Here is a 20,483-nt window from a genome sequence, read left to right as displayed (position 1 = left end):
TCCAGGGCCTAAAGGCTGTGCAGATCTACACCGGGATTCGAACCACCGACCTTGCGGGTCCCAGTATTTTTACATCCAATCAATTTATACAGCTGTATGTTTGACTGAGAGAGAACTAAAATATGATACTTTGAAGTAAAACATTTATTAAACTAGCAGCATTCCAATAACATGTAATTCAACAAATATTTATTTGAAGTGTGCAACTGAAAACGCTATATTATATATCAACATATATTTATGTTTTGTACTGCCAGGTAGACAATGTGTTAAACTCTTCTTATACAATTGCAGTACTTCAATAACACGTGTAATTAAATTAATTCATTGTAAGCATGCAACTGAAATCACTACATTGTATATAAATGTGTGTTTATGTTTTGTACTACTGGGGAGGTGGGGTCGAACGTGTGGGTAAAAGCAGGGGGGTAAGGTCTGTGCTGAACGTCTAAAACAGGGTGACCCCCGCCTCTTTGATTCTTCCCCATGCAGCTGAACTGCTGTTCGGGGAACGCCTTGGACCCTAGCTTCTGCCAGGATGCCAAAGCCAAGGTAGGGTCCCGTTCATCTTCATTTCATACGGCACGCCATAGATTATAATGGGACTTATATATAGTTGCTAACCACGGTATGCTACTTTGTAAGTTGAGGAGGGTTCCGATTGTGTCTATACGGTCACGCTAGGACTCGGAACCCTACTGTCCTCGAGGGTCCCCTTCACACTTGTCCCTGTGTTTGATCTGCACTTCGTTGTATGTCTCTCTGGAGCTTGCTGAAGTTATCGGCCACTCTCCCTGTGTGTGTTCTCAGGACTGCGGCACGGCCATTTTGGAGTTCTTCAACAACAAGCTCTATATCATCGGATTTGTGGGGATCGGGATTGCCGGAGCAATGGTAACTTGAAGGATAATGACATCTCGGCATAAGCGACTGATATATTTATATCATCGACTGTACATTGTACCCAACTACAAATGTTTTATATAATCTATTGTACATTGTGTTAAATGTACTTAGGGCCGGTTTCACAGATACAGATGAAGCCCGGTCTTAGACAAAACTCAATTTAGTGGTGGACTAAGCTTAATCTGTGTCTGTGAAATCAGCCCATAACATTTGCAGGTGTTTTTAATGTAAGACTATGTGTAGGGGTGTTTGTTATATTGTGTGTAGTGGTGTTTAATGCCACACTGCGTGTAGTGGTGTTTAATGCTACACTGTGTGTAGGGATCTGTAATGCTACACTGTGGGTAGTGGTGTTTAATGCAACACTGTATGTAGGGATCTGTATTGCTACACTGTGTGTAGTGGTGTTTCATGCTACACTGTGTGTAGGGATCTGTAATGCTACACTGTGGGTAGGGATCTGTATTGCTACACTGTGTGTAGTGGTGTTTAATGCTACACTGTGTGTAGTGGTGTTTAATACTACACTGTGTGTAGTGGTGTTTAATGCTACACTGTGTGTAGTGGTGTTTAATGCTACACTATGTGTAGGGATCTTCATTGCTACACTGTGTGTAGTGGTGTTTAATGCTACACTGTGTGTAGTGGTGTTTAATGCTACACTGTGTGTAGTGGTGTTTAATGCTACACTGTGTGTTGGGATCTGTAATGCTACACTGTGTGTAGTGGTGTTTAATGCTACACTGTGTGTAGTGGTGTGTAATGCTACAATGTGTGTAGTGGTGTTTAATGCTACACTGTGTGTAGTGGTGTTTAATGCTACACTGTGTGTAGTGGTGTTTAATGCCAAACTGTGTGTAGTGGTGTTTAATGCTACATTGTGTGTAGGGATCTGTAATGCTACACTGTGTGTAGTGGTGTTTAATGCTACACTGTGTGTAGTGGTGTTTAATGCTACACTGTGTGTAGTGGTGTTTAATGCTACAATGTGTGTAGTGGTGTTTAATGCTACACTGTGTGTAGTGGTGTTTAATGCTACACTGTGTGTAGTGGTGTTTAATGCTACAATGTGTCTTGTCTCTCAACAGGTTATCGGCATGATCTTCAGCATGGTGCTCTGTTGCGCGATACGGAACAGTAGAGATGTCATCTAGACACCATGAAGCCCTCTGACCCCCCCCCTCTTCATCTCACCTACCCCCCTCATCCTCTATACTAAACACACCCCTGCCCTGAGTCACGGCTTCCAGCCGGCTGATGCCACTGTGAAACTCCATTTCCCAGAATTCACAAAGTCTCTGACCAGGGTGGTTATTTTTACACAAAGGTGAGATGGCTTCAGTTTTGGAAGGAAAATGCACAAGAAAGCCATTGACACCTGTCAAATATGTTCTATGACCTGTCTTTATGACATCACGCCATTATGATGTAATCTGAGATGCACAGGTTCCTTCAGCTGCCCTGCCCAGTCTAGCCCCGCCCACCCCCACTCTGATTGGCCATGAGATTCCCACAGGTATATGTATATGTGTGTAGGTTACAGGTAGGTTCAGACTCCAATCCTGGAGGGCCGCAGCATCTGTTGGCTTTCACAAAAGCTAAATAATCCGCACGACTTGTACTCGAGGCTTAAATTGGCTACTGATCGAAAGGAGATCACAAACACTGTGATCAGACACTGCGGCCCTCCATGACTGGAGTTAAACCTGCAGACACTGCGGCCCTCCAGGACTGGAGTTAAACCTGCAGACACTGCGGCCCTCCAGGACTGGAGTTAAACCTGCAGACACTGCGGCCCTCCAGGTTCTTAGTCCATTAAACCAGGACAAGATCTGCCCTGACTTATACTCACTGAAGAAGTGACAGAAACGCATCAAAACTTTGATCTGATCGGCAGTACTGCAGAAACAACATTTCTTCCAGGTTTTAAAGCTTCTTTTAGGTCCATGTATTCACAGAGAGGTGAAGAGTAGTCTGGTGTTAATGTGTCCCATGTACAGTTAGAACTGACAGGGTTTACTTTGGGTTTGTACATATTGTGTGAATTTATAACTTCTATATTATTTTAAAATGTGCTGTCCAGGTGTGAATATTATGCAGGCAGCTTGTTTGCGAGCACTCAACATTTGTTGCTGTTAATGAATAGGATAATGAGCCAATTTGCTTTTCATAAGTTATCCTCTTTTAATTGTTTTAATTATTGTAGTGTCACAGGGAAGTGCTGTTTTGTTGGCTGTAATGATGCCATGTTTAAATGCGAGATGAAGGGTTTTTTTTTAATGCTCGTTAGTATACGTGTCTGTTCTTTGGCAGTCCTTTATCGCATGGCAGAACTTTCTCCAACTCCAGAAAATGAACATGGTTTACAAATTTAAACCATGTTAACACGTTTAACCACTTCTAGCAAGGCGGTCTGATCTAGCATCAAATTGTTTGATTTCTTCTGCTTCTTTGTTTCTTGTCTTCTTTGACTGTAATAAGAAGACATGAATGGTGCACTTCATTTGGAAGTTAAAATGGCATTCTCTCGTGCCATGCAGGAAAATGCAAAACCTGGTCAATATTTTCGCATCCTTTTACCATATGCCCTGTGGTGCTGCTTGGTGCTGCTGGAGTGTACTGGCTTCTGTACTGTCACCAACTCTAGATATTCATGAAGGCACACGCTAGTCTGTTTTTTTTTTTTTTGTTTGTTGTTGTTTTGTTAATTAAAAATTGTACATTAGAAGTTAAAGCATAATTAAACCTTCCTTATGTATTGTTTCATTGCGCTTCGTCCTCTCTCGAGATGTTTCTGAATTCCTCCATTTTGGGAACTATACTGCCATCTGTTGTCATGAATGTGGAAACAGCAGATCCGGTCGAAGGATGTTAAAATGGCAGCTGGACCAGCATGTTAGCGGTTAGCGCATTTGAATGCTGTCGTGTGAGTACAACTTCATATAATGCTTATTTACACATGTTATTTCCAGTGATGCTTGTCCTTACGTACCCAGGAACAGCAATAGGTTATTGTCTTTACTTTTGGGCATCTACCAAGCTAAGTTCAGCAAATGGTCCTTTTTTTTTTTTTTTGCAAGTTTCACACAGTTCCGTTTAAGACGATAACCAACCAAGAAACAACACGTTTGTATAGAATGAGCTTTTCGCCGTAATAAAGTTCAGTGACAGTCAACGGTGTCGGCGTCTTTATTAAGAACACGACTGAATGTCAGCGTTCTGGAATGCCCCTTCTCGTCATTCAAATTCCGTGTAAAATTCACATGGGCGAAAACAAGCTGACTGGTGAGAAAACTAAGACGATGTTCAAAGCAAGACGGTATTTATCTTTCTGTGTAATCATTATTATTTTTTGTTTGGGGGTGGGGAATGAAGATAGCCTAACATCGGCCCTGTTTCTCCAGTTTCATAAAGGAAGCCTTTTTTTCCTTCAAATATCCAAATTACACTCAGTGAGCACTTTATTAGGTATTTATTACTTATATTTACTTACTGCTGTTGCCTATCCACTTACAGGTTTGCAGCCTTGTGTGTTCAGAGATGCTCTTCTGCATACCACTGTTGTAGTGCGTGATTATTTGCATTACTGTCACCTTCCTGTCAGCTTTGACCAGTCTGGCCCTTCTCCACTGACCTTTAATCAATGGGTTTCTGCCCACAGAACTGCTGCTCGCTGGATGTTTTTGCACCATTCTCTGCTGATCAGATCAGCCGTTTGAGATACTCAAACCACCCTGTCTGGCACCAACAATTATTTCAGTTAAAATGTCAGAAGAAATGACATTTTGTCTGAAAAACAGCTGAACGTCTTGACCATGTCTACATGATTTTATGCCACATAATTGGCTGTTTAAATATTTGCATTAAGAAGCTGGTGTACAGGTCTACCTAATAAAGTGGTCACTGGGTGTATGTCCCATAGAGTACTGCAATGCCCTGCTTTGTGTAAAACATTTGCATGGATGATCACAATCATATAGGGAAATATAGCTCAACTCAGTACTGAATGTCAGCCCTGTTACATTACATTATTGGCATTTGACACTCTTATCCAGAGCGACATGCAGTTGCAAGTGCAGTGTCACAATTACCTCAATATACATTATTAATAAAACAAAGCACTCGTTTTACTCAAAACATTTTTCTATTTTATATGAAAAGATGATTTTTAAGAACCTGTCAGTGTTGTTGACACAGCTGTGTGTGCACCCTGATAATACCACTTACATTATGCTTTTATTCTTGTATGGACATAATTACCAGCTCACAGTAACCTAAGGCTGGCAGTACCAACAGGTCCTCGTGTTACGTGATGAGTACTGACAGTCACATTTGTACACACCTGTCAGTACTTACACCAGTAATATGTGTTTGAAAGTTATGCTCTCACAGACAATACTTTTCATTGTACTCTTGAATCAGTGCTGTTTGCCTTTAAATCAATCGACGGGCAAAATGGTGTAGAAAATATTTTATTGCAATATATAAATTCATGAAGACAGTCAAGGCTCTTTGAAAAAAGTTTTAAATAAATAAAAACATTTAAAAAGTGTTTCAACTGTAACCCAGCTGCATGTTGGCCGGTTCCGGTGTGAAATGTAACAGGGGAACCATTCAGTCAGCTTCACACTCCTGCTCTTAATGTTAAACATCACAGTTTCTTTCACCGATCTTTCCGGAACACCAACAGTACCAATAAACACAGAAAAGCACTTCCGTCTTTTAAACTTAGTCTTCGAACATTGCATTGAAATGTTTAAATCATATCACATTAGTCAAGCCTATTAAGTGTGATACTTTAGGCATCGTATAGGCTATTACAGGCATCTAATACACAAACCAACTCATAGTCTGTGCATGTGAAATGCTTGAAGCCTGAATAAGTTTAGGAAACACTTGCGATTAGAAATGCATATTTCAGGGATGAACTGTGTGGACCTCGGTCACAGAAGGAAGCCCATCCGACATACCAAATTTGGTCCCTCTGTTTCAAACTCTGATCCATGTTACACCAAGGGTGAAATTGTAGGACTTGAAACTCCCATCATCCCAAAAAAGACCGACTGGCTTGAGTGGAACTGCATCTGAGGGGGATAATCCAGGTCCAGAAAGTAAAAGTCCTCCCCAGTATTTGGTTCCAACTACCTGGATTTAATCATTAGCAATTATTAACAATTATTCAGCCAGGAGGTGGAACTGATTAGTGAAATCTGCAGGTTCAGTGTCTTGTGTGGAAGGAACACCTGGCAGAACCTTTACTTTCTGAACCCTGGACGTCCCACCTCTCAACTGCATAGAAGTGGCAGTCATTTGGTCTTTTTTTGCACATACAAATATATATTTGGAAAAAGAACAAAAAACAAACAAACAAAAAAATACACATATATGTACACACATACATCTGAAATGTTTTTAAGTGTTAATAATTCAAGCATCATTCCAAGGTTCACTGATTTTCACCAATCACTCAGTTCACTAGTGCTAAAATCATACGGTCAGCTATGGCCAGTGTTTTGATGTTCCCTGCCCACAGCGGATAACAAACCCAGCACAATAAAGTGGCGAGACGGGTGAGAAACTCTTCAGTCATTTCGTTGACTGTGATGAGCAACCGCATCGAGTCGCTTCCCTCACAGAGGGAACATTTCAGAGGAACGTTCTAGAAACAGGCAGGGTTGCTTTGGGGTCCGCAGTGATGAGGGCGTTAGGTCCACGTGAATGCTTCAGATCTAGAGACCAGGGCCAGGGCTGAACTCTAAACCCCACTTCCTGCGACCGCTCTGTGACATCATCTCCTCAGGCTGTCCTGCTGAAAAAACAACTGAGGCTAGGTTTTGAAAGGGCCGGTAGCTAGTTCAAACCTGTTCAGACCAGCTCCCAGTTTGACACAGCTTGACACGGTTTGTCCAGCTCAAACTATGTTTTGAAACAGCACTAGCTGGTAGACCAGTTCAAACCCAGTTAGACCAGCTTATGACCAGCTTAGCCATGTTGGTTGACCAGCTCATACCAAGCTAGACCAGCTTGTGGCCAGATTTACCGGCTCAATTTTCAAGCTGACATAAGCTGGAGTTCTTTTTAGCTCATCAGTTGATACTGTTTGCTGCTCTGCTGGTTTTAGTGAGAGTCTGAGTGTAGAAACTCCACATTCTTAGGGATTGATGGGGTGCACATTATACTACATCAGAAGAGGCTCTTATACACATTTACATTTTTACACATTATACATTTATACAGGTAGATATTCACAGCCTAAGTGCCATACACCAGGGTGTCCCTCTGGGAGTAGAACCAGCAGCCTCCTGGGTTTTTGGGCCCGGGTCCCTGGGCGTTAAACCACGCTGTGGGAGTAAATTCTGAAGGGGTTGTTGTCCAGGATGAATTCTCCCGCTCCCACGAAGTACATGACCTGGGCGATGCCGAAGAGCGGGGCGATGACCAGAGCTCGACACCCCGCCCCCTTCAGAAAGGCCCTCGGCCCCTCCCTCCGCAGGATCTTACTGTAGAGAGGAGGAGGAGGAAGAGTGAAACAAACGGTGAGCACTAGCACCATGCCGCTAACCACATGTCGCTAACAGCACACTTTACACCACTCATACCAAACTCTGGTCCTGGAGATCTACCGTCCTGTAGGTTTTCACTCCGACCCTAACAAAGTACACCTCATTCAACAGCTAGAGCAGGGCCGCCCAACCCTGTTCCTGGAGATCTACCGTCCTGTAGGCTTTCACTCTCTGTGAGCAGCACACTGTGTACATAAAGTGACAGTGGATGTACATTTTTGTTCTTCAAGGAAAAAATTTGCCAAATGTACCCTGAAATGTTTTCTTTGGGTACAATTTCCAAGCAAAAAAGGTAAACATTAATTATATATTGCTGGCTAGGGGTACAACTGTATGTACCTATAGGGTGTCAAGCATTTGCACTTTAACTTTTTAGGCACTTTTTGTACCTTTATTTCGTAGCGTACAACTGTCACTGAGAGCCAGATTTGAGTGATTAACAGCTTCCATTCTTTTACATACAGTCCATTTACACATCAGCTGAAGTAATTCATGTATGTACCTTACTGAAACGGCAGCAACCCAGCTACAAGTTCTGAGCTACAAGCCCAGTTCCCTGCACACTACCCCGCCCTGCCTTACCTGAAGCAGTCTACGACTCCACTGTAGCTCTCCTCACTGGCTCCCTTATTCAGAGACTGCAGCCTGGTCTTAATCACTGTGGGGAAGAACACATTACAGGGTCAGAAACATGCCGTTCCACAAAGAGGGGGAAAATCCAGGTTCAGAAAGTAAAATTCCTCCCCAGGATTTTGTTCCAACCACCTGGATTTGCCAATTAGCACAATTCATCCAGAGGAGGTGGAACTCATGCGTGAAATCAGCTGGCTGCGCTGCAAAAAAAGTGTTAGTCTTACTAAGTGTTAGTTTTATTCTTGTAATAAGACATAACATCTTTTTTTTCCTCAGACATAGAAAATATTAGCTTGTGAGTGTGAATGAGTGACGGACTGAGTGACTGACTGACTGACCTGAAAAAGTAATACAAATAAATATGAGACTAAAATATATGTTGAGACAGACTTATTTTCTGGTTTTTGCAGTACGAGTTCATGGACGTAAGAAACCCAGGGCAGACTTTGACTCTCCACCTCTCTGGTGCAGGTTCCCGGCAGCTACACAAGGTGCCATTTTGTTTCTTGGCGGCGTTTTCGCGGCTCACCGTCACACGGGTTGACCACCACGGCGGCGAAGGATCCCGCGGCACAGCCGGACAGGAAGGACCAGTAGAAGGGGGCGGAGCCGTTCGGGGAGTCCGCGCCCAGCCGGTTCAGGTTGGCGAACAGCGGGAAGTACACGATGGAGAACGGAACGTCTCTGGGGAATCGGACAGGTACACATCGGCACAGGTGAGAGCTCGTACCACATCAGGGACCAAGTCCATTGTATCTATTGTGCCTAGCTGGATATATTGTATCCAGAGTGCCTTTCTGGATATTTACTAGATATCATCCTGTATCCAGAGTGCCTTTCTGGATATTTACTAGATATCATCTTGTGTCCATAGTGTCTTTCTGGATACTTACTAAATATCATCTTGTATCCATAGTGTCTTTCTGGATATTTACTAAATATCATCTTGTGTCCATAGAGTCTTTCAGGATATTTACTAAATATCATCTTGTGTCCATAGTGCCCTAGCAGGATATTTACTAAACTTATTCAAGTAAAGTGCCTTACTCAAGAGTACGACAGCAGCACTGCACCGCTGCTGAGAATCGAACCCACAACCCTGCTGGGAGTTCTGGGTCCAGTTCTCTAGCCCGCGACGCTGCACCACACCCACGTGCGTGTGAGACCCGGCGTGGAGGACGTGGGCTGGCTCACCTCATGATCGTGGCCCCCAGTCCTCGGTACAGGCCCGAGACGCCCTGGGAGCGCAGCAGCTCGCGGGCGATCTGGGTGGCCGACACCGCCCTCGCCGCGGGAACGGAGCTCAGCCCCGCGTTGTAGGCCCTGCTCGGCACCGCAGCCCCGCCGCCCAGCTTCAGAGAGGAGACCACCGCCGGCTGACTGGCTGCCCGGGTGAAAAGGGGGGAAATTAAAGGTACAACAGGTAAGATTTTTGTGTTTAAATGTGGTGTTGATAGTCTGTGTTTATAGTCCTTAAAAATCAGGTTTCAAAATATACAGTTGACGGCCCTACAATCTGTACCAAAACATTGTATAACTACAATAATTCAAGCTCGTTGGTTGAAAATTGATTCCAATTGCCACAACCAATGGCGTTTCAACGTCAGAGCATTTACAGAGAAGGGGGAGGGATAAACAGTTTGAAGGGGTTTGTTGCTGCTATTCCTCTCTTGACCCTCCAAAATTACCTATTGTACCTTCAGAAACAGGAAGTGGAATGGAGTGCTACAGCAGTCCTAAAACCCCGGAAGAGAGTTAGCATTTCTGAGCCATAGTATCCCTCTGCAGAATCCCCATGTTTTTTTCCCCCTGTAGGGATTTCGATTTCTGCGGGTCTGTGACTAACGCACGCTTAAGAGGGTTTCACGTTTGTGTTCTACGTGTCCAGTTTCATCCAACCGTGAATTTCAAAGCTGTAATTTTAAAAAGCTGACTTGCTAACAAGCTGCTATATTGAAACTGTGATAATCACTGTGGCACACTATGCTGGGCGATGGTGCTCTCTTACCCAGCCTCCCCGCGTCCTGCAGCTGGATCTTGAGCATCTCCATGGGGGTGGTGACGACGACCTGGCACATTCCAGCTCCACACCCCGCCAACATCTCCTTAAACACATTCAGTCCCTTCCTGCAGGACACAGCGACCGCCACGAGATTACCCAACATGCTGTACATTACATGAATGGCATTTCGCAGACGCTCTTATTCAGAGCGACAAACAGTTGATTAGACTAAGCAGGAGACAATCCTCCCCTGGAGCAATGCAGGGTTAAGGGCCTTGCTCAAGGGCCCAACGGCTGTGCGGATCTTATTGTGGCTACACCGGGATTAGAACCACCGACCTTGCATGTCCCTGTCCTTTACCTTAACCACTATGCTACAGGCTGCCCCACAGGCCTGTACACTTCAATACCTCTCACGTGATGGAGAGAGCTTGAAACTACGGCTCTAAATATACCCTAGGCAAGTACGCAAACACATGTGTTTTGAGCTACGCAAAAAGGTGATTTCATGCATTCTATGTGTCGTTTGAATTTCTTAACGCAACGCAACAATACACCAGTTGCAGTGACACATGTTCCAGTGAGGGGGCGCTATAGCAGGTGACGCCTATCAAAGTCTTTTATTTGCGCTTTCTTCCACTCAGTCTTTCACGACTGTCCTGCATCGCCCCCTTGAGGACTGGGGTTTACCTCCAGAGGGAGAACTGGTCATGCGGTTTTATTTTATTTTTTTTCCAGATTTTTCCCTTTTTCTCCCAATTTGGTAGGCAATTGTACCTCGTCTGATTCAATTGGAGGTAGTCGTATTAGATGTACCGCCCGTACCCCGTCCCTCGGCGGCCCGAATGAGAGCGACACGCCTTCTTCAAGCCGTCTCGTCTCGTGCCCATTGCCGTGATTCCGAGGCATCCGAGGTGCTTATTGTGCAGCGATCTAATAACCCTGCCCTAAGTCCCTACCTCTGGAGCAGTGAGCCAATTATTGCTGCCCCACGTGAGCCGGCCAAACTTGGCTTTTGGCAGGACCGAGAATCGAACCCCGGTCCCCGGTGTGCAACTGCAGCAAACTGCAACCTTAGCCTGTTGCGCCACCGCGGCTCCTGGTCATGCGTTTTTAGTGTGTGTCAGCCTGGCATTGTCACTCGCTCTCCTGTACTAACATAGGGTATGTTTCAGGCCTAACCCCTTCATAACGTCTATGACGTGTTTATGACGGGTGGACGAAATTCTGCTCTCGTGGAATCACGTACCCGGTTTTCCCGAGGTGGTGACGGAAGAAGTCGTTGGCAGCCAGTTTGATGGCCTTCTCCGGGGTGACCAGGGTCAGATTAACCGCTGCGCCTAAAAAAATAATTTTCCAAATGAACTCACGAGCCGGAACATTGTGAAACGTCAGAAAAGCACAGTTTTACAATGACACTAAAAAAGAAATAAAAAACATTCCCCGCCACCATCAAACCAAACCAAAAATGAAACGTGTATGTTTTTTGGATGAAGACGTATGCTTGTTCTACTGTACGACAAGTTCAACGGATCGGGTATGCAGAAGTGGTATGATCATGGAGGGGGATTTCACACGTATAAGACGTTAATATAAATAAAACAAATCAAGTAAAATAAAATAAGGATAACAATAAAAGACCTAAAGACAGGAGGAGGAGGAGGAAGAGGAGGTCAGCATGGTAAATAAGGATTAGAAAGAGCACAGCGATGGGAAAGACACAGTCAGGCGTTTTAGAGAATTGAGAGAGAATTGACACATTTGAACAAATGAGTGAGTGTGACCCTTGCCCTCAGAATCTATGGTGGTTAAACAGGATGAGAAAGACAGACAGTTGAAAAACCACATTACGAAACCTCACAGTTACACAGATTAGAATACAAGATACTGTTATGTCAGAGGTGTTAGTGGACAAACAAGAGAGGAAAGAAACAGAGGTCTGGGGCCATGGAGTGGGCAAAGAGCAAAAACCGGAGAAGAAAACGAACAAATAAACAAACAAACAAAAACAAAAAAAAACGTTATCAACGTGTTGTGCCTAATTGTAATAGAGTGGTAGCGTGGTAAGAACCATGTAATGATTTTGCCTCCAGCGTGGCTGCGCCTTAAATCGGCTAGCCTTCCAGGGGACCGAGGTCTGTAACACGAAAAACACAGATGCAGACAACAGCATTCCTCACCTACAAACAGGCACCTGTACATAACATCATACACAAGGGCGTGTCGTAGTCGGGGGGCAACCCTCGCCAACCAGGTATAGGTTTTCACCTAGCTTGATACATCTAGATACCTAGATGTTCAGGTGAAAACCCTATATGTTTTTGGTTGAGAAGTGAAAGGTTTCCAGCTGACTAGGACAGACCCAGGCTATATCCAGGTGAGGGCCTGAGCTAAATTGTGGCTAAATTAGTCTGTTTATGTCAAAATGTCTCTCAATCCCAGATTTCCACCCCTCTAGATATGTAGATATTTTGATCACTGTGGCACAGGTACCTCTACACAACATCCCCCGCCAAGTGCACAGGCTAGTTACACAGTTCCCACATTGCTGTGGTAGGCAAGTAACGACCCATACAAGGTGACCCGTTTAAAGGTTCTTACGTGATCGCGCACTTGGTGCCTCATCACAACGTTCTCTCGCGGTTCAGCAAAAACAGTGCGGCTTCAAATACATTTCTAAGACAGTGAAATCAGATATATCATCATACATAGGACACAGTTTCTCAGTTTCTAGAGGCATGTACATTTGAAAGCAGATTAAAACTGATAATTTAGGAGATCTTTCCGATTCTTTTGCACAAGGAAATAACGGAACTGCCTTACCTCTGTACATTCCAAAATACCCCTCAGAACGCACCGTCTTGATGAGGCAGTCCATCCTGAAAGAGGAGGAGAAATGGATGGGTTGCTAAGATGCACTAGCTTTTCTTTTTTTTCTTTCTTTTTTTTTTTTAAAGGCCCACATGCATAGTTTTTGAGCTTTTTATATCATCTTGGAGCTTTCAATTTGTGTTCCATAATGATGGAAGTAAAAAAAAAAAAAAAAGATTTCAGTTATTAATTCATTCATTCATTATCCTAATCCGCTTACCCTGAACAGGGTCACAGAGGGGCTGGAGCCTATCCCAGCATACACTGGGCGAAAGGCAGGTCGCCAGTCCATCGCAGGGCACACACACACACACACACACACACACACACACTCATACCTACGGGAAATTTAGACTCTCCAATCAGCCACCTGCATGTCTTTGGACTGTAGGAGGAAACCGGAGTACCCGGAGGAAACCCACACAAACAGGGGAGAACATGCAAACTCCACACAGAGAGGCCCCAGCCGACGGGGATTCGAACCCAGGTCCTCCTTGCTGTGAGGCGGCAGTGCTACCCACTGCACCATCCGTGCCACCAGATTTCAGTCATAGTATGCATATAACTGCTGCTTACCCGAGCTGTTCTTAAACAATTACCCACGCGACATGACGTTGCTATATATAAACTATTGGAAATATTCTGTTGAAAAGCTAATGTATAAATAATATTATTATATAAACTTGTATGGTAATATGCACTTATATCAAGACAATGTGATAAGCCATATAGACAATGTGAAGGTATATTGTTCTATCAATTAAGCCACTCTTTTAATATTACTCTGCGTTTGTAGATCACCGTTATCTACCTAACCTAACATTGTCATCATTTTGGCGCTAGTAGCCTACCAAAGTAAAACAAAATTAGTGATTTTAAAGTGTTGGAGTAGGTAGCAACAAAAAAAATACAACTAAGGCAACATCCTCGATCTAAATACCAGCAAGACCACCAAACCTCGGTGAAGCAAATGATGGCTCATAACAATGCTATGAGTTATTTCATTAACTGCACGTCATCTGACAGTGCCCAGATAAACGTCTACAACAAAGACAAATTACTTGTGTGTCAGTGTCGTCAGGTGTAACGTAAACTAGCAAGCTAGCTAGCTAACGTTAGTGCCGTGGGGATACATGATTGCAATTGCATTGCTAAGCTAACGTTAGTGGAGTGGGGATACATTATTGCAATAGCATTGCTAAGCTAATGTTATTGCAGTGGGGATACATTATTGCAATAGCATTGCTAAGCTAACGTTATTGCAGTTGGGATACATTATTGCAATAGCATTGCTAAGCTAACGTTATTGCAGTGGGGATACATTATTGCAATAGTACCTGAGGTTAATACCATTGCTTAGCTAGTGCAGGGGGATACATTATTGCTAGCTAAAGCTGCTTAACTAGTGCAGTGGGGATGTGTTATTGCTATCTAACGTTAGCAATACCGTTGCTTAGCAACCAAGAAACTATGTAAAACATAGTTACCTTAAAAATACATTCATTTAAAGTTTGTCCTGTCTTTCTTTCATGAAATTGTGAAAGATAAAAGTGGTAAAAGTTGTATAAAAGCGTTATGGAACTCATGTGGAACCGCCTAACCACCTAACCACCCCGCTAGCTTATTACCTATGACACATTTTACACAATTGTTAGTACCTGCCAAGAGGAGCGATTGTGGGGAGTTTCCAAGAGTCGGTAACCACAATGATTTCACAATACTGGCAAAATTGGTGCCAACCAATTAGCATCGACTTATGTTTACAAAAAAATGTGAAACCGTTGTGGTGTAAGGAAAAGAGATCTGTTGGCAGGGGATAAGCCGGTTTGAAAACCGTATAAAAGCCTGTCTGTAACAGAACGGATTTTGGGTCACTCTGCAGAGACACTACGGCTTTTTGATCTCCATTTGAAGAATACATTTTGATATTCTGGAAGAGTCTGCCTCATATCGTCTTTATTGAAAATCTTAAAGAAATTCTACACAAAGTCTGGGAAATCTTTTTGATTGGAAATAAACCACGACAAAACCTCTGAGCCCAGGTAATCACGTTTATGCTTGAAAGCCGCTGCATACTGAAACACGTGGCGTCACCACCTGCACAGTGTGGAGTCAGAGGAGGACCTTTCACCTGTAGCTTTCGCAAGCAGTCCACAGGCACCCAACAGGGGTCGCTAGATAGCGATGGAATACAGACCCCAAACCGACCGACCCCAACCCTAACCTAACCTGTACCCTGAGCGAAGCAAACACCAATCAGTCTGCCTTCGGTAGGAGACCATGTACACTTCAGAGACGACTTCCAGGAAATCACACAAGTGCTTGTATACGTTTGTTCGCCAGCAGTTCGATAGTTATTCTACCCCGCTATGTGATACATTTGTTTAGCTCAGGAGCCGATTTCCGCAGGAACGTGACGACTGTACGCACGTACGCACGGTTGCAATGCAGAAAGTGACAAGCGCATAGTTCTGATGTAAAATGTAGAGTGCAGATATCGGTGCGCTCGCGGCTTTGTGTCGGAGAACGCACCGCGCTGATGTGTAGCGATTTCTGCCTGCAACACAGAGTGCCTCATCACAGCAGGCCTTCTGAACTCGGAGTGGATTATTTTCCTCCGCACTTGGCTCAGCAGTACTCAGAAGAGTGAGGGTTTGTGAGCCATACGATTCTGTTTTATTCCTGACGTCGCTTTAACGTGAACTGTCAGAGGGGGGGGGGGGGGCGGCCTGTAGTGTACGGTACAGGACTGGGACCAGTGGTTCGATCCCCGGTGTAGCCACAATAAGATCCACACAGCCATTGGGCCCCTGAGCAAGGCCCTTAACCCTGCATTGTTCCAGGGGAGGATTGTCTCCTGCTTAGTCTAATCAACCGCAAGTTGCTTTGTATAAAAGTGTCAGCCAAATGACACGTAATGTAATGTGCCACGTTAGGGGGCGTTTCCCGGATGGATAACTCTTCCCGTCTTTGTCCAAACCCGTGAGTCACCAACACAACGGCAGCGCCGGCTATTTTTGAACAGTCACAACACGCACATAGCCAAAATGCAGACAGAGTGTCCTTGTCGTGATTTGGGCTAAACGTAATGCGCAATGTTCTCACACAAAGCGTAGTGTGCGCTTGTTGCAATTTTGGAGGCTCGACTTAGTGTCAAAGTGGAAGACTGCTTAATCCATATTTTATCCATGAGCAAGTCTGTTTCCAGGAACAGAGGAGTTCAAGGGGATTTACCCTTGGAACCGGAATGTGTGCACGGCAGTAACCCCCCCCCCCCAATGCATTCCAAACATATTACTCACACAAGGGGGGGCGGAGAGGCAGTTCTCCAGTCTCACATGAGACTTCCGTCACGCACTGCGTGTGCTGAAAGCGACTGTTTCTCAATCAAGGCCAGCCACTACCTAGCTTAGAAGTTAGTGGGTTAGTGCCAGTAACCGTTCCTCTACCTTGTCCACCAACTCACCCAATCACAAAACAATAGGGTGAGGAGGACCCCATTGATAGAAAGTCAGCACAAAATCTTCACCCAGATAACTCAAGATCTGTAATCAGTGCAGAAATATTAGCTAGAAAGCTACATAAGCAAGTTAGCTTGGTTTTTTAGATAGCAAATCAGCCAGGTAGATAAGAGAACATAGTGATTAACAACTTTGCAAACAATATTGATTTTATTAAACAAACCACATATAGCCAGCTCATCAAAGAGTTTGCAGTGTATCAAGGTAGCAAGCATGCTAGCAAACCTAGTATACAGTAGTATACTAGTGATATTTCGTCACACACCGAGCAGGTAAATGTTTGCCGACTGATTCTGTATGTACTGTAGGTGTTCTATGCAAACTACAGCTGTGCAAACTTTTGCTATGCAGAGGTTAAATATCCTCTTGGCAAGCCCATGGACAGCCAAAGGACAAAGCATTGCTTCAAGCTCATGTGAAGCACAAAGCACTACGTGGCTATATCTTCATGCCAGACCCTGAAACAAGAGACACGCTGAAGGCTCCAATATTATGGGATGTCTCCGCAGAAGCCAGTCATTGTCCTTGTCTGCACCACTGCAAAGTAATTCAAAGCAGTACTAACGTGCATTTCCCAGAGCAAGCCTTGCTTTCACACAAAAGGTTCAGGATTAGGTTAAGGCTAAATTGATAGTTGGGGACGGTTGGGGCAGATTTAACAGCGGAGAGGCACAGTGACGTTGAACACTCACATGCTCTTGTAGGCCTGCTGACCTTGTCTCTGGTTCTGCAGCCTGGTTTTGGCCAGATCAATGGGGAACACGCAAGTGACACCCACAATCCCAGCAATGCCTCCATTAATGAGCTTAGCAGGAAGACTGGAAAAAAGAATTAAACATAACCATTTTGGTTCCACGTCACAAAACGACCTTCACTTTAGACACAAGTTACGATAAATTCCAGTACAAATGATAAAAGGCTAAAGAAGAACGTCATGCGAGGCGATAGACTAGAAGAATACGTACCTGATTTTCTGCTGGGACATGATTACTTTATGGAGGAGTGACAGATTAGTAGAACAGACGAGAATTTGTTCTGGTAGGCGGGGTCGCTGTGGATAAGAACGGCAGGGTTAGTTAGATTCTGTAGCACAGCCGTCTACTGTCTGCCAGTCTCGACGACCGTTTTTCGACAGGCCGGCTGCTAAAGCACTCTACAACACAACCTTGTGTGCCTGATATAACGGTTTGGCACCTCTATACTTTCAGCAATGCCTATAGGGAATTCAGAAATTTTCACGAGCATGCAAGAAATACAACGAGCCAAGTCGAGTAAAAAAAGGTGCATAAAAACCCAATGCGCGTTTCCGTTTTTTCTGCACCACACGTCAGTTCTTCGAAAAACGTTAGGCCTACCTTTGTTCTTAAATTCAAAAACATCGATGACGTTATTCCTTGATGTCAATCTATGGCACATCGTTTATGCACACCTGGGCCGACGCACTTCAGTAAAATTATATTAAGTTTAGCAATATGAATTTGGCAGGTTTCGTAGCTATCAAATAACATGTGTCATAAAAACATGGGCTATACAAAGCTATATGAATAAAATAAGTCACTTATTCCACGATCCGATGCTCACTATCAGCATCACACGCATAAAATGATTAAATTTAGGTAACTTCAAGAATTAAGAGGGAATTATAACCGTGACACACTATCTTGTAAACAATGATAATTATCGATATCGATAATCACAGGAACTAGCGTGCTACATTATAACTAGCAGATACACATGTCATTTGTGGAAATTCAGGCCGTAGCTACGTAGCATAGTCAGTCTAGCAAAAAAAAAAAACAACTGACTGCCATCTTTCATTAGACACGAATACATAGCCTAACTATCAATCCTTCCTAACACTAAACACTAATCCTTATCAAACTTACCTGAGAATCAGGAATTAATAAATACAATATAACGAACTAGACAGTCGACGCAGATAACACCAACCAGTCTTCAACCTCAACGCTTTACTGGAAAATTCCGTTCATTAGCCTATATTTCGGAAGGTGGGGCCACATTTAATACAGACCCATGTATATCCAATCATGTGGCCGTATTTTACTTACTGACGTCTCTTTAGCCAATGAGTTGATACTTTTATACCGTGTGAATGAATGGTTACTAGACCCACGGTGTCAGATTTCACCGTTACTTGGTAATATGAGACATGGAGGTTAGAAAGAAACGTTTATTATAATCTGTGCGTCTGCGCTTTGAATCATTTCGTTGTTTTATTTAAAAATAGTTTCCAAACAGAGGGCTTTGTCTCTTCACACTAAAACGGCAGCGGTTTTGGGGCATGCGTAGAGCTTAGTGGGCGCATGAAAGCGTTTGCGTGCGTGTTAAGTGTATTACTATGCGAAGTTTGCCATAGCAAGAATGGCCTGCATTTGTTGTCGCCGATTTAGCAATGTTGGAAAAAATTTGATACTGACAATTGCATTTCAGCAAACGATATGTACAGAGATGACTCCGTTTCATTCAAATAGTCTGGCAAATGTCTTTTTTGTTCTTCCTTTTTTTCTGTCTCTCGCAAGTGCCATTTTCTTTTGAGTGCGAAATATGTTAATTCGCCGTAGCCTGCTTTCTCACCATATGACGCCCCTGCTTCATCCTCGTGTAAGCAAAGTCATCCAGGAACTAGTAGACGCCAGTACTCCCTAGCTACTGCAAAATTGTACTGGGCACATTAAGTAGTAATCACAGTATATATTCTGTGTTGGATACGGCCAGTAAGAGGTAAAAAAATAACAGTGGACTGTGAAAGTCAAATGTGATATGGACTAATTTCACGACATAGGCCGAACAAGTAATTCATTTGGAACTGTAATAACACTAGTAATAATATCGGACTGCTTAACTGCAGTCATTTGCCGAGTCCCCAGCTTACACCGCAGTCGTCCTCTTGCATCATTTGTGTTGTACTGTATTCCTTGGGACGTGTTCAAACAGGAACCGCACATTCTTCCGGGGTTCATGGCTTACAAATATGGGTTATGAGAACCCTGCTCTGCCCTTAGGCAAGAATCCCCGAGGCAAGTTCGTACATTATCCACTGGGTTGTGTAAAGTAATTTTCCAATGGTGATTATTTAACCCAAATTGTGGGATGTAACTACATGTATACTACGCTAAACCAGGCAATATTCACAGTGTTGAATAATTGAGCGCTCAGAAGGTAGCAGAAGCCCATAAATCAATCGAATTCTGAGTGATTTAAGGTGTTAATGTAAATCCATTTGGGTGTCCTATGCCTTTGAAATCACCCAGCCGAAAAAAGTATTTTAATTTTGACATAATACAAAGTGCCCTGGACGGCAAAAAAAAATTAAATAAAATTTTATTTGTGAATTGAAATGAATGGCCTGGAGGCAAGTTCAGACTTTGTAAGACAGTCTTTACTCCAGTGTGGTCTTTCTTTTGTAAAAATCCTCTTTTATGTCCCAGTGAGGGGCAGCTCACGACTGCTGTCTGTCCTGGTCCCTCGGTGGTGGAATGACCTCCCGGTGGATGTCAGAACGGCAGAGTCTCTGACCTCCTTCAAGCGCAGACTGAAGACCCATCTCTTCAGGCTACACCTTTCCCTCCCCAACTCACAATCACCGTGATTAGCCTTAGACCGTAATGGCACTTATGTATAGATATCGTTACTTGTATAGGTATTGTTGTTTTTATTGGCTGTTGTATTGTTGTATTCTAGCTGCCAACTGTGGTATGCTAGTTTGAAAGTTGATTGTACTCTTCAAGGGTTCTGAATTTCTGTATGTTTACACTAGGACTCGGAACTGTACTGTCCTCTTAGGTCCACTTTTGCACTTGTTCTTGTGTTTGATTTGCACTTTGTTGTACGTCGCTCTGGATAAGAGCGTCTGCTAAATGCCACGTAATGTAATGTAATGTAATGTAAAGATACCATGTGATTTCCTGTATTGCTGCAGATTCCATAATACTGGATCTTGAATGAGAGCGGAATGCGTTGTGTTAT

At 43.7% G+C, this 20,483-nt stretch overlaps 2 protein-coding genes across 3 annotated transcripts in view; one reads left to right on the top strand and one right to left on the bottom strand.

Moving 5' to 3' along the window:
- LOC133110157 (CD9 antigen-like) overlaps nt 1-2,565 on the top strand; it is a 24,053-nt gene extending 21,488 nt beyond the window's left edge. The window contains exons 6-8 of the mRNA XM_061220054.1: nt 493-552; nt 811-894; nt 1,995-2,565. Of these exons, the coding sequence (XP_061076038.1) occupies nt 493-552; nt 811-894; nt 1,995-2,060 (210 nt within the window). The 3' untranslated portion in view covers nt 2,061-2,565. The remainder of the gene's footprint in view (nt 1-492; nt 553-810; nt 895-1,994) is intronic.
- Nucleotides 2,566-5,362: 2,797 nt separating this feature from the next.
- LOC133109703 (mitochondrial glutamate carrier 1-like) lies at nt 5,363-18,511 on the bottom strand. Of its 2 annotated transcripts, XM_061219198.1 has the most exons (10): nt 18,383-18,511; nt 17,462-17,547; nt 17,189-17,314; nt 12,928-12,983; nt 11,354-11,444; nt 10,111-10,229; nt 9,297-9,486; nt 8,632-8,786; nt 8,052-8,127; nt 5,363-7,406 (listed from the first exon to the last, which is right to left on the bottom strand). In XM_061219198.1, exons 2-10 carry the CDS (start codon nt 17,479-17,481, stop codon nt 7,238-7,240), a joined length of 1,002 nt encoding a protein of 333 aa, XP_061075182.1. In that variant the 5' UTR covers nt 17,482-17,547; nt 18,383-18,511; the 3' UTR covers nt 5,363-7,237. The 2 variants fall into 2 exon arrangements, with proteins under 2 accessions (XP_061075182.1, XP_061075183.1); XM_061219199.1 differs by lacking the exons at nt 17,462-17,547; nt 18,383-18,511 and having other exon boundaries at nt 11,354-12,780; nt 17,189-17,270.
- Between the last annotated feature and the right edge of the window lie 1,972 nt (nt 18,512-20,483).

Source organism: Conger conger, chromosome 14 (assembly GCF_963514075.1).
Source record: "Conger conger chromosome 14, fConCon1.1, whole genome shotgun sequence".
Taxonomy (NCBI): Eukaryota; Metazoa; Chordata; class Actinopteri; order Anguilliformes; family Congridae; genus Conger; species Conger conger.
This window is presented reverse-complemented; position numbering and strand designations above follow the sequence as displayed.

What these genes read in the sequence shown, in the direction of transcription:
- LOC133109703 (XM_061219198.1), bottom strand. Translation starts at nt 17,481, where the DNA reads ATGTCCCAGCAGAAAATCAG. An exon ending in GTATTTTGGAATGTACAGAG is followed by an intron (nt 11,445 to 12,927) that starts GTAAGGCAGTTC and finishes TTATTTTTTTAG; the next exon opens with GCGCAGCGGTTAATCTGACC. An exon ending in GCAGGACGCGGGGAGGCTGG is followed by an intron (nt 9,487 to 10,110) that starts GTAAGAGAGCAC and finishes TCACCCGGGCAG; the next exon opens with CCAGTCAGCCGGCGGTGGTC.